Source organism: Ambystoma mexicanum, chromosome 8 (genome assembly GCF_040938575.1).
Source record: "Ambystoma mexicanum isolate Mex_15411 chromosome 8, UKY_AmexF1_1, whole genome shotgun sequence".
Lineage (NCBI taxonomy): Eukaryota > Metazoa > Chordata > Amphibia > Caudata > Ambystomatidae > Ambystoma > Ambystoma mexicanum.
The window spans coordinates 42384002-42398888 of record NC_090929.1 but is presented as its reverse complement, the minus strand read 5'-3'; the positions used below and the strand labels follow the sequence as shown (position 1 = coordinate 42398888).

General features: G+C 48.8%; 1 protein-coding gene across 2 annotated transcripts in view; it reads right to left on the bottom strand.

The window, feature by feature from the left end:
* LOC138471568 (torsin-1A-like) overlaps window positions 1-14887 on the bottom strand; it is a 141990-nt gene that overhangs the window by 89462 nt on the left and 37641 nt on the right. For both annotated transcript variants that reach the window (XM_069609230.1, XM_069609229.1), the window contains exon 3: window positions 4261-4427. In XM_069609230.1, coding sequence (XP_069465331.1) covers window positions 4261-4427 — 167 coding nt within the window. The remainder of the gene's footprint in view (window positions 1-4260; window positions 4428-14887) is intronic.

Genomic DNA, 14887 nt, shown 5'->3' with positions numbered 1-14887 from the left:
ATGCTATGAAGGACAATGTATGCTGTTGAAGACCGAGTATGCTGCATAACTACGAGTATGCTGTGGAGGACAGTGGAGTATGCTATGGAGGACAATGTATGCTGTGGAAGACCGAGTATGCTGCATAACTAGGAGTATGCTATGGAGGACAAATGTTTGCTGTTGAAGACCGAGTATGCTGCATAACTAGGAGTCTGCTATGGAGGACAATGTATGCTGTGGAAGACCGTGTATGCTGCATAACTAGGAGTATGCTATGGAGGACAATGTATGCTGTGGTAAACCGAGTATGCTGCATAACTAGGAGTATGCTACGGAGGACAATGTATGTTGTGGAAGATAGTGTATGCTGCATAACTAGGAGTATGCTATGGAGGACAATGTATGCTGTGGAAGATAGTGTATGCTGCATAACTAGGAGTATGCTATGGACGACAATGTATGCTGTGGAAGATATTGTATGCTGCATAACTAGGAGTATGCTATGAAGGACAATGTATGCTGTTGAAGACCGAGTATGCTGCATAACTAGGAGTATGCTGTGGAGGACAGTGGAGTATGCTATGGAGGACAATGTATGCTGTGGAAGACTGAGTATGCTGCATAACTAGGAGTATGCTATGGAGGACAAATGTTTGCTGTTGAAGACCGAGTATGCTGCATAACTAGGAGACTGCTATGGAGGACAATGTATGCTGTGGAAGACCGTGTATGCTGCATAACTAGGAGTATGCTATGGAGGACAATGTATGCTGTGGTAGCCCGAGTATGCTGCATAACTAGGAGTATGCTACGGAGGACAATGTATGTTGTGGAAGATAGTGTATGCTGCATAACTAGGAGTATGCTATGGAGAACAATGTATGCTGTGGAAGATAGTGTATGCTGCATAACTAGGAGTATGCTATGGAGGACAATGTATGCTGTGGTAGCCCGAGTATGCTGCATAACTAGGAGTATGCTACGGAGGACAATGTATGTTGTGGAAGATAGTGTATGCTGCATAACTAGGAGTATGCTATGGAGGACAATGTATGTTGTGGAAGATAGTGTATGCTGCATAACTAGGAGTATGCTATGGAGAACAATGTATGCTGTGGAAGATAGTGTATGCTGCATAACTAGGAGTATGCTATGGAGAACAATGTATGCTGTGGAAGATAGTGTATGCTGCATAACTAGGAGTATGCTATGAAGGACAATGTATGCTGTGGAAGACCGAGTATGCTGCATAACTAGGAGTATGCTACGGAGGACAATGTATGTTGTGGAAGATAGTGTATGCTGCATAACTAGGAGTATGCTATGGAGAACAATGTATGCTGTGGAAGATAGTGTATGCTGCATAACTAGGAGTATGCTATGAAGGACAATGTATGCTGTGGAAGACCGAGTATGCTGCATAACAAGGAGTATGCTGTGGAGGACAGTGGAGTATGCTATGGAGGACAATGTATGCTGTGGAAGATAGTGTATGCTGCATAACTAGGAGTATGCTATGGAGGACAATGTTTGCTGTTGAAGACCGAGTATGCTGCATAACTAGGAGTCTGCTATGGAGGACAATGTATGCTGTGGAAGACCGAGTATGCTGCATAACTAGGAGTATGCTATGGAGGACAATGTATGCTGGGGAAGACCGAGTATGCTGCATAACTAGGAGTATGCTATGGACGACAATGTATGCTGTGGAAGATAGTGCATGCTGCATAACTAGGAGTATGCTATGAAGGACAATGTATGCTCTGGAAGATCGAGTATGCTGCATAACTAGGAGTATGCTGTGGAGGACAGTGGAGTATGCTATGGAGGACAATGTATGCTGTGGAAGACCGAGTATGCTGCATAACTAGGAGTGTGCTATGGAGGACAAATGTTTGCTGTTGAAGACCGAGTATGCTGCATAACTAGGAGACTGCTATGGAGGACAATGTATGCTGTGGAAGACCGTGTATGCTGCATAACTAGGAGTATGCTATGGAGGACAATGTATGCTGTGGAAGACCGAGTATGCTGCATAACTAGGAGTATGCTATGGACGACAATGTATGCTGTGGAAGATAGTGCATGCTGCATAACTAGGAGTATGCTATGAAGGACAATGTATGCTCTGGAAGATCGAGTATGCTGCATAACTAGGAGTATGCTGTGGAGGACAGTGGAGTATGCTATGGAGGACAATGTATGCTGTGGAAGACCGAGTATGCTGCATAACTAGGAGTATGCTATGGAGGACAAATGTTTGCTGTTGAAGACCGAGTATGCTGCATAACTAGGAGACTGCTATGGAGGACAATGTATGCTGTGGAAGACCATGTATGCTGCATAGCTAGGAGTATGCTATGGAGGACAATGTATGCTGTGGTAACCCGAGTATGCTGCATAACTAGGAGTATGCTACGGAGGACAATGTATGTTGTGGAAAATAGTGTATGCTGCATAACTAGGAGTATGCTATGGAGAACAATGTATGCTGTGGAAGATAGTGTAGGCTGCATAACTAGGAGTCTGCTATGAAGGACAATGTATGCTGTGGAAGACCGAGTATGCTGCATAACTAGGAGTATGCTGTGGAGGACAGTGGAGTATGCTACGGAGGACAATGTATGTTGTGGAAGATAGTGTATGCTGCATAACTAGGAGTATGCTATGGAGAACAATGTATGCTGTGGAAGACCGAGTATGCTGCATAACTAGGAGTATGCTGTGGAAGACAGTGGAGTATGCTATGGAGGACAATGTATGCTGTGGAAGATAGTGTATGCTGCATAACTAGGAGTATGCTATGGAGGACAATGTTTGCTGTTGAAGACCGAGTATGCTGCATAACTAGGAGTCTGCTATGGAGGACAATGTATGCTGTGGAAGACCGAGTATGCTGCATAACTAGGAGTATGCTATGGAGGACAATGTATGCTGGGGAAGACCGAGTATGCTGCATAACTAGGAGTATGCTATGGATGACAATGTATGCTGTGGAAGATAGTGCATGCTGCATAACTAGGAGTATGCTATGAAGAACAATGTATGCTCTGGAAGATCGAGTATGCTGCATAACTAGGAGTATGCTGTGGAGGACAGTGGAGTATGATATGGAGGACAATGTATGCTGTGGAAGACCGAGTATGCTGCATAACTAGGAGTATGCTATGGAGGACAATGTATGCTGGGGAAGACCGAGTATGCTGCATAACTAGGAGTATGCTATGGACGACAATGTATGCTGTGGAAGATATTGTATGCTGCATAACTAGGAGTATGCTATGGAGGACAATGTATGCTGTGGAAGACCGAGTATGCTGCATAACTAGGAGTATGCTGTGGAGGACAGTGGAGTATGCTATGGAGGACAATGTATGCTGTGGAAGACCGAGTATGCTGCATAACTAGGAGTATGCTGTGGAGGACAGTGGAGTATGCTATGGAGGACAATGTATGCTGTGGAAGATAGTGTATGTTGCATAACTAGGAGTATGCTATGAAGTACAATGTATGCTGTGGAAGATCGAGTATGCTGCATAACTAGGAGTATGCTGTGGAGGACAGTGGAGTATGCAATGGAGGACAATGTATGCTGTGGAAGACCGAGTATGCTGCATAACTAGGAGTATGCTGTGGAGGACAGTGGAGTATGCTATGGAGGACAATGTATGCTGTGGAAGACCGAGTATGCTGCATAACTAGGAGTATGCTATGGAGGACAATGTATGCTGGGGAAGATCGAGTATGCTGCATAACTAGGAGTATGCTATGCAGGACATGGGCTATTAGCACCTTGGTCCATGCCGGTAAAATACCGGCACCGCCTTGGTGGAAAGGGGAATTACGGCCCTATTCCAGGGTTGGTGGGGCGGTAATTCCCCCTTCCCCCATTGCCCTTCCCCATTCCCATTTTTGTCCCATAGGGCATAATGGGAATGGGGAAGGTGCTAATTACGGCACCGCAAATTGCGGTACCGTAATTAGCTCCCTGGTCCCTTTGCAAAAAGCAGGCGTTAAATTCTCCAACCCGCAAAGGGACCTCGTAGTAAGGTGGTAAGGGTTTAACGGTACCGGTAAAATACGGGTACCGGTAAACCCTTACCGCCTACCGTGTAATGAGGCCCAATGTATGCTGTGGAAGATAGTGTATGCTGCATAACTAGGAGTATGCTATGAAGTACAATGTATGCTGTGGAAGACAGAACATGCCGTGCAAGATTGAGTATGTTCACCCTATTGCAGACATTGTGAACTCTGACTGTTTTCCGCTGTCCTTACTTTATGAAGATGAAGATGGCTTTGCCATACGGTTTGTCTTTCGTGCCATAGAGGAACGGGGCAACCACATCTACTAGCCCAGGTGGCATCACATCCATTTCTGAGAATATGAACAGCGAACGCGCACAGGAGCTGAGGTTTCCAAGGAGCCATTGTTGAAGCTGCTTCTAAAAAAAAGGAAACACAATGGCAAAACAAAAGACTTATTATGACATCAAGAGGTAACTGATTGTCAGCGCTAGGCCATGGTCTGTATGGTGACCAGAAGCTCCCTGCCAAAAGCAAACAAATATATGACTACTTCTGGATGGACTTGAGAAGTCACTCCAAGGTGATCTCCCACCAGACTCCATCAGCACATCTCTTGATGTGCCCACTATCCACATTCAGTGAAGCGGGGGCTCATCTCTGGTTCCTCAGCCTGAGTTTAGAGCCAAGATGTAAAGGTGTGTGACTCAACGGAGGGCAAGGGGGGGAAATGGCAGGCGCGCACCTACTAACTGGCATGAATGATGAATGGTAGACTCAAATCATTTAAGGGTGCAGGACAGTGAATTATGCCAGCAGATACTGCGGTGGCCAAGCAACCCTGTGACGAGCATCTTGGGTGGGGGAGAGCCAAGACATCGCCCACTACGTGACAACAGAAACGGAAGCTGCTTCAGAAGGAATCCTGATTAACCAGAGTAATGTCCCCACGGTAGAAGAGGTCAAAATAAAGAGGCAACAGAGCATGAGAATGTGGCTAACTTGCTCGAGGGGTCCTGGATACCATGCGAAGGTTGGTGTCAAGCCAGAGTCACACATGCTGCCAGTGTGGCAGACTGGACCATTTAGCGAAAGTGTGCAGAGAGCCCTGCAACAGAGTAAAGCCACAGCCAGCGTGAAATGCAAACCCACGTGCCAGAAAGGTTTTGAACACACCCAGGTACTGCCTTGTCAGAGTCGGCCAATGAGGAACCAAAGGGATTTTTCGTTATGTCCCTGGTATAAAAAGGGCAGAGAAGGGTGACATCCTTTCAGATGCCATGCGGTGCCCCGGCGACTGCAGAACATGGATCCGATGCACACAGGAGTGTCAGCAAATTCCATGGTCTGGGTTCAATACAAGAGGACCAAACCACACCGCGAACTGGAAAGGACGCCAACCAAGATCTACACGGGCTGTGCCAGTCAGGACCCCTTTGAGGCCCTTTAATTTCCATCAAATCATTATCCATCGGAATTCATTCATTGAAATGCTTTTCCATCGAAAAGCATATTAATTGAATGTATTTCGATGGATTTCCAACTCAAACATACCCTTAAAATAGATGTATGTTTGGGTTGGAAATGCAGTGGGTTGAGGAGAGGGTTAATGTTTGAAAATGGGGGTTGGGGGCTTAGGGGGGAGGAACTCTGGGGGTTGAGAGGGATTTGGTGGGTAGACCCCCCCCCCAATAAACAATAAAAACCAGAAGTTAGAGGAAGCTGTCCAGCTGAAATTCATTCAAGATTTCAGCATTGGACAAGGGTTACATTTTGAAAATGGGGTTTGGTGGGGGGTGTTTTGGGGGGACCTCTGGGGGTTGAGGGAGTTTGGGGGGGAAACCCCTCCCAATAAACAATAAACACCATAAGTTAGAGGAAACTGGCCAGTGCTGAAATACTTTATAGATTTCAGCGCTGGACAGCTCCCTGTAACATTATAAGAGAGAGTTCCTTGGAAGGAGAGCTGGGTAAAGAAAAGCAATGAGTGCTTGAAACTCAAAGAATATTGTTGTGCCTTAATTGCACACTACCCCACTGGTTGTACCAGATGAAGAGAGTGGTGAAAACTATTTATACACAAACGTGTTTATAGGGTTTCGATGCATGAACACTTTGCACTGCATGTATGGGAATTCGATGTAACATTTTTCAATGTTAAAGGTATTAATCTTGGATGGAATAGATTCGATGGAAAGACATTTAACCCTTTGACACCACGCTGTAGCACAGGTAGAGTGAAGAACCTGCCAGAGTGCTTTTGACAGAGTCTGAGAAGGGACTCGTGCTCAACGGCACACAATGCTGCAAGTGGCACCGTATGACCTGAGTGTGTGTACGTGCGAACTGGAAGACATTCTAATACCACATGGATAACACAGTGTGGCCCTTCGCCATCAGACATAAGATCAAAAGTTGAAGAGGAACACCTAAAACTAGAGCACGCTGACATTACTAAATGGCTTCAAAATCCCCAAATAGGTCTCAAATTGGATCTATGCCATGCCCTCAAAGTTAAACACATTTTCCCCCCATTCATTGCTTTTTTACTGTCAAAAGCTGGCGGGAAACCCACCCCAAATGTTTCCCCAGCACCCACTTTCGATGTGCCCAACCCCGGCCCATGATCTACCTATTTACTGTTAAAAGAACGATTCAACCAGTTTCCGTTTGACCAAAACACATAAACCCCTCAGCTCTTTGTTAGAAAAAAAGCAAGGCAAAGACAGCTAGACTAGGTCAGAATCTGCGTAGACATGAGGGTGCCCAAATAGGTGATTAAATGGCAGCGGCACATCACTCCCACCATTGACTACATAATCTCAGAGCTCAAGAGCCCACACAAGCGGTCTCGGCTCTGTGTCACCAAGAAGGAATATCAGTCGGGCAGAGCCAGAATCTGCGGAAACACAAGGGGGGGGGGCAACAAGTGATAAAATGGCAGCGGCACACCACTCCCACCATCGGCCACAGAATCTCAAGAACTGAGTGGGCCAATGAGGATTTCAAGACTAGGCCTCAGGCCTGCACATCACCATACACCACTGCCTCTGAATTCCCGCTGCACAGGCCTCTGATCAATGACTAATGATTGGAATGGACATGACCATTATTGGTGCTTCAAAGACTGAAAGTGAACAGACCAATGTGCCAGGGAAAAGCGGGGAGGTCCTAATACCTAACCCGCAGTTGTTTGGTTACATATTTGCAGCTCGGGAGGCGACATCAAGTCAGAAGCACCCAAAGTAAGGTTGCATAAGAACAAAGCTTTTTAACAAAGATTACCCACTGGGTGAGGCCCATACCCAACCTGGCTACCACCACAGAGCCCATCACAGAAGAGCTAAGGATTGCCCCTTTTCAAAGTGGACTACAAGATATTAGTAGGCTTCCCAGGCTGTTAGATATGTAGAAGAAGCTGAAACTGCCTTTGCATATTTAGCTGGTATGGCTTGGGTCAGTGTTTCTTCAAGAAGATGCCCAGGGACGCTGCCCACCACTGGCATAGTCCATCAGTAAAACCCAGAGAGATCCTCAGTAGCTTCTACCCTGGTTCCCTGCCCAGCTCCAAGTCCTCAACCGTCTCTCCTGGAATCCCAGGTGCCCCAACACTCCAGGCTCCCCTACCATTCCAACACAGCTCTTTCCCCGACTCAGACATCATTCATACATATGTAGGATACTACACATAGCAACAGAACCAAGGTTCTCGTCAATAGAAAATAGGTCATCGCAATACTATGGGGGTGCCAGCACTTCAACTTGTATATGCATTGACTACAAGCCCCCCCTTTTTTCCAAATCAAACTTTATTGGCATTTCAAAAATTGTATTATATTTAAACCCCCTCCTCAAAAACCAATCTCCCTATGTCTCTGCCCCTCTTCCCTTCCCCCCTCACTCTTCTCCCCCTCCCCTGTGTGCAGCTGATAGAGTTCGAGTCTACAACATTCAAACTCGGGGTGACCCCCTTTTTCGCGAAAGGCAGTTCCTGAACCTTCAGGCCAGCATTACTCTTATATTTGTCAGCCCTCCCATCTTATTGGCTGGCCACGTAGGTAGATTGTTCGGCCACTTCGAGCTAAGAGCAATGTCCCATTTCAGTCAAATTCACTCCCTTTTGTCACCCCCGATGTCAAAGAGGGTGGAGCACACTCCCCCAACCCCAATTTCCGCTCTTGTAGCCTTCCCTTAGCGTCCATACTGCTCAAAAAAGGGGAGCCATAAGTCTTCAATATTGGATCGGGACTCATCCAGTACATGTGTGAGGAATTCCATATCTTATATTGTCCAGATCTTTGCCACCCAATCCTTCTCCCGGCATGCACAGATTTTTCCATAGGTGGACCAAACAACATCTGGCAAAGACCAGCATGATCTGCAACATGTGCCCTCCTTCAACCTCCTCTCCCTCCTCTAGCCATACCCCAAAAAGAAGAAGCCACGGCGAGAGCTCCCTATGGATCCCATCAACCTCCTTAATCCATGATAGGACCTCCCTCATGTATGACTGGACTCTGGGGCAACCCCACCACATGTGCACATAGCCACCAATCACCTGTTGACACTTCCAACAGTGCAGGTAATACCCCTTGCGTATATCTTCGCTATCCGTGCCGGCTGGTAGTGCACCTATGTATCAACTTCAAGGCTTGGTGTCTATATTGCAGGTGGATCGTTGAGCACCCGGCTCTTCAGCAGATCTGTGTCCACAGTACATCCTCAATGTCCCTCCCCAGGTGTGTCCCCCATCTGACCCAAGGCCGGAAGTGGGGCCCTAGGCTCCGCCAATAGGACTATCTTGTACAACCCTGCAATAAGCCCCTTAGCATCCCTCCCTGTTAGCAGGAACCGCTCAAAGTCTGTCAGATCCCTCCCCACGTTTTCCCCCCACCTAGCACCTGTCAGGACTCCCTTCAGCTGCAGATCCCGGAGTCGTGACAGCCTGTCCAGATTCAGTATCTCCTCTAGCCTACTCAGTGAGAGGAAGGTACCCCTTCCCACCTCTGTCCAGCTCTACAGAGCCCCCATCGTATCAGAGTTGGAATGCTAATGGCTCCTCTATCCCATCACTCAGGGGTGGGGCCCATATGCAACCCAAGGGCAAAGGCTGTGTGGAGAGCCATCTGTTCTCCCCTCTTCCTTTCTTCCATATGTCCCACAAAACTTCCAGCACTGGGTGGAGCAGCACCCTTCGTGGGATACAGGATCTGGGGACCCACAGCTACTCTCCTAGTGAAACCGGAGCCAGTATTGTATTGACCATTGATGTTAAGATGGATTTCTGGACTCTGACCTGGAGGGGCAGAGGTTCAGAAGGCCAGCTTAGTTTCTTGGAACAGGGTAACCTCTGGACAAGCCAGACCAATCAGGGTAGCTAGGGCAGGCGGTCAAGACTAAGGGTCTCATTAAAGGGTTCGCGGTACAGGTTAACAGGTGCCGTTAATGGATGCAGACCCGTTGAACCCGTACCACGAAATTACGAGGTCCCCTCGCAGGACCCAGTAAGTAACGCCTGGTCAAACCGCTCGTAATCGGCCCGTTGTTTGCTCCCTCTCCCATTCCCATTCAGCCCTATGGGGGCTGGAATGGGAATGGGAATGGGGTGGGCCCGGGCCCGGGTTCCCAGAGGGAGGAATTACCCGGCCCTCCGAACTCGGAATGGGCCGGTAATTCCTCATTCTGGGAACCCGGACCTGATTTCGGCGGCAGCCATGCCGCCAAAATCGTAATGAGGCCCTAAGTCTTAGGAGGGGTGAGGGTGACTGAAGGACCTCAATGAGCACACAGAGCAAGGACACATACAAATTACTCCAGACAGGCGTTATATCAAAAATATAGACACATTTATTACAAGGTCTTTGTAACATAGACCATAGCAAAAGAATCACAGTAACACTAAGTAAACCAACACATCACAAGCAATACAATATATATACAAGACCATTAGGGTCTAAAGGGGTAAATGCACGAAATATGTCGACAACCTAGATGGGAAGGAAACAGGCAGTTCAGATATTCTTTAGGCCCAGTTCAACATCGAAAATACACCTAACTAAGAGACAGGTCAATCCCTAAGAAGAGATGAGCCTTGTGCTCAATAGTACATGCAATGCAAATGCACACTGTTGTTCCAATGGGCAGAACAGGGTCTCTTCAGGAGTCTCTACCAGCTTGGGAAGGTGGATGAGACAATGCAGAACAAGTTCCCACTATTCAAGCAGGACCTCCACTCAAAGGCAGAGGCAGTTTGAGAGTTCGGAATAGAGTCGCTATTTCGCAATAGCAGTGGAAAGGATAGGGGCCCCCAGGGGCCACTCTTGTGTAAAAATGGGCCCTTGCACTAGGGGCCACCGGTTTCACTTGCAGGTTTGAATGTGGCAAAAAGGACGTCATGGCACCTTTTAGTTCCTGAGATACAGCGATGATTCCCAAACGGGACAGTGGCGATTTCTCCGCTCCGGGTGGATGAATCGACCCAGTTTCACTGCAGCAGGCTTCAGGGGCAAGAGGGTCACAAATGCAGCAGACTTGCAAAGGACGTTGCCACGGCAGGGAAACACGGTAACCGTGTTTACTCCGGTCCTGGCGCACTTGTTTCACTTCAAACCTGGGAATGCCAAGTGTACGAAATTTGGTGTGACTGTGCCATGGACACAGAGCTAGAAGTACACCAAGTTTCGAGGGCCTCCTCAAAACGGCGGCGGTGACAGAGCAAAGCAACTGGGTAAGCTGGTCAGTCCACTGGTTGGCCCAGGGACACTTCCGAGAAAGCTTACTTGCAGGGTTTGATGAAGGTGCCGAGAGTAGTTGGTCCCACTATTCCAATGGGTCGAAGCGTCTTTCGCATACCTTCTAGGACGACCAGATGCAGAGGGGTCCCACGGGATGACAGCGGCTCAGGGTGCCAAACCTTCCAGTGAGTCACCAGTGGTTCCACGGCTCAGCTTCGTAGTTGCAGGATACTTGGATCTCATCCTTTGTTCAGTGAGAACTCAGGAGATCAACATGGTAGTGGTGTTTTCAGCTTCCTCTTATCCAAAATTCTCTTCACACCAAAACAGAGAGGACCCAATGGGAGATCTGCTCACAAACACACATTCCATAAGTGGACCAATCACGGACCACGTTGGTCCCAGTCATTCATGGCACTCCAGACTCTCTGGCACTCAGGATGTGTATTGGATCCAGACGTTCCAGCTCACATCCTGGAGGCACACACACAAGGCATGCAGAAGCCTGCAAAACTACTGGGATTCGCGGGAAAGTGCATGACCAAATAAGGACTGACCCGGGTCAACTCGATCTGGGGAAGGTTAAGGGGCAAGATGGCCAAAGGACAGGACAAAGAACCTCGTGGCATGGCCATTTTGGTTCCAGGCCACCTATTTGTGCCAAACGTGGTTAACGAAGTTAACATGTCAGGAAAGGGTTAAAAGTAATGCAAAAAGATAGCTGCCACCAGTCCTGTCCATGACACATCTGCACAGTTCATAAAAAGTCCAGCGAGAGTAGCTAGGGACTTTGGAAATGACTATAGACCCAAGGGTCCTGAATGGTAAAATACACTGCACACTTGTTACATGTTGCACAAAAGCTGCAACATGAGGAAAGGACTAAGGGAAACAAAGGGCCTCATTACAACCCAGGCGCTAATGGGTTAACCGCGCCGTAAAAGGCTATGGCGCCGTTAACCTATTAGCGCCTAATTACGAGGTCCCTTTGCGGGACCCGACCTTAACGGCTGGTGTAGACCAGCCGTTAAAGTAGGGTGCCGCAAAGGGACCTCGGTGCTAATTACGGTGCCGCGATTTGCGGCACCGTACTTAGCGCCTTCCCCATTCCCATTGAGCCCTATGGGGCAAAAATGGGAATGGGGAAGGGCCATGGCGGCATGGGGAATTTCCGCCCCGCCAACCTCGGAATCGGGTGGTAATTCCCCATTCTGCCATGGCGGACACCGGCATGGAACATGGTGCTAATAGCACCATGGTCCTCTGCCTGGGTCGTAATGAGGCCCAAAGTCTCCCAGTACTGACTGTCTTAAGGGCATATCAGTTTCCCCATAAGAAGTGAGCGAAAGCCCAGAGCAGTGCAGCTGAAGGCTGTGCTTCTCTGGCAAAGTTAGTCAATGGTTTCTAAACAGCAGCAAAAAGTTTGGGGGTTGACACATGGAGGGAAAATGTCATACAATTATGAAATCTTTCCTAACACTTGCCACCCATTGTTTGTTGTAGAGCGGGTTCAAGTGGTCAACCATGACCCGAAGCTGGGCTGCTTTATTGTATATCTCAAGATCCGGGAATCCAACACCCCCCCTCGTCCTTTGGTAAAACCAGGGTTCTGTAGGCCACCCAGCGTTTTTCCCCCACCCAAAGAAATTTCAGGAGGGCCGTCTTCATCTCCGCAAAATACTATGGCGGGATCACCACCAGGAGCACCTTGAATAAAAGAAAATGTGGGCAGCTTCACCATCTTGATGCAGTTTAGGCGCGCCATCCAAGATAGCCCTAATCTTCCCCACCTCTCCATGTCGTTTCTCACGGATGCCCATAGCGGTAGGAAATTCTTGGGAAAGAGATCACCATAGTTGCCAGTCACCAGAACCCCCAGGTACCAAAAGGAATCATCCTGACCCCGAAACTGCCCTCCTCCACGACTGTGTTAAACAGTTTTGCCAGCAGCGCCGCGAGTGTAGATTGATATTGTTTGTAAAAATCTGCTGCTACTCTGTCCTCTCCTGGAGCCTTCCCCACCCTTCGTCTTGGAATCACCTGGAGCACCTCTTCTCACATTACCTCCCCTTCGAGGACCGCCCTTTCCACCTCTGTCAGCTTGGGAAGCCGTTGGTCTGCAAGATATCCCTGTAGCTCTTCTCTCTGTGCTTCCTCCGGTCTTGCGTAGAGTTCCTGATAATACACTGCGAACCGAGCAGAATGTCATCTTGCATAGTCCCCATACTCCCGTCCATGCCCTGTTTTCCACCCACTCTCCTTTCCACCCTACAACCCCTCACTCTGCCAGAAGCGTTCCCACCTTGTCGCCCTGCTCATAGTATCTTTGCTTTGTGAACTTCATCTTCTTTACAACCTCCCCTATCAGCACTGTGCGGGGTTCCTGCCTCTTGACCCTCATCTACCCCAGGAGTGTCTCCCTGTCAGCCCCCTTACCAAGAAGTTGCAATCGTAGTGCTTTCAATTCACCCCGAAGCCTGGCCTCGATCAATCCCCTTTCTCTTTTTTTCTGCGACCCCTCCACTATGAGGAGTCCGCGGAACTTGGCTTTGGCGGCCTCCCAGACCATTGTCATAAGGGTCTCCCCAGTGTCATTGACTTTGAAATACACCTTCATCTCCTTCCCCAGAAAGTCCCGGAAGACCCTGTCCCTCAACAGGGTGTCATTACACCTCCAGTGGAATTGTCGCCTAGAGCTCCTTATCTTCCATTCCGCCACTACCAACTCATGCTCTGACCAGGTGAATACCTCCACCGTGGGTGTCATTATCTCAGCTGCTCTGTCCTGCGGAACTAACAGCAAATCTATCCTAGTGTAGGTCTGATGTGGAGGCAAGAAGAATGTATATCCCCTGGACCCGGGAAGTGTCCCCTCCATACGTTAGCCCAGTAGTGGTCCTGTAGGAGGTTCCTGAAGGCTGTGTTGTCTGTGCCCACTGGTTTTGGAACTCCACCCTTAGCTGACCACCAGTCCAGTCCCGGATCAGCTACCAGATTGAAAACCCCTCCCAGTATTGTGGCCCCCTCTGCCCAGCCCTCCAGCATTTCGAACGCTTGGTGCAAGAACCCCAGTTGCCCCACATTGGGAGTGTATACGGTGGCCAGGGTGACTCACGTTTCCCTGTAGAATCCCTTTATCCACAAAAAGCGGCCGCCATATCCCCTCTTGGTTTGTATTTTCGTCATTTTGAAATTGGTCCCCAGTAAAATGCCCACCCCTTCCTTCTTGCGATCCCTTTGTGAAGGCCAGAAATTCCTCTCGATCTCCTTCCCCTGTATGGTGGACCTGTATGGTGGACCTGTATGGCGGATTGCGCTGCCTGCTTATAGTGCATCTCTTGCAGAAACAGGATTGCCAGGCGCTGCTTGCGGAACATATTGCTAGTGAGTAACCTCTTGTTTTGGGAATTTAATCCCTTCACGTTTAATGTGGCTATTGGCACCTCAGCCATTGCCCTTCCTAATCATTTGCTGGATGCCCCTTGCCCTACTCAGGTGGACCCCTTTCAATGTGCTCCAGAAAATCCACGGCATGAGACCCCCAAACCCTTTCTCTCCCAACCTCCCTCACTCCACGCTGAGACGTCCGACCGTGCACCCCCAACATGTTGGTCACACTTGTCGAACCACCAGGAATTCCGTCCCTGCCCTTGCCACATCATCTGTCACCCCTCACACCTCCCTGGGGACCTCTACTAGTGCCCCTTGTCACATCCCAAGAGTTGGGCGGTATCCTGGCGGTAATACTGCCAGGATACCGCTGGGGCTATTAGCGTTAACGCCAACCCCCTGGCGCTATTAGCGCCGGATCACGGGTTTGGCGGAACAGTAATTCCCCATTACCCATTGGACCCATTCGGGAATTCGCTATTCCCGAATGGGCCCAATGGGGATTTTTCGGCACTACTACCGTCAGCGGTATTACCTCAGAGCTGGGGGTAAATCCTGCCAAACCCCTGATTTGGTGGACCCTTAAAGGCAGCGGTAATAACATTAAGCATTTAAGTGCTACCGCCAAACTCGTGATGAGGCGGTTTGTCTGCATTCTGAGGCCCCGGAGTTCACTGTAGTTAAGGGCCCAAGCTCCACTCTGACAATCTTCTTGCCCCCTCGTCAGCCTCATCTGACCCTGTGGACCTCATGAA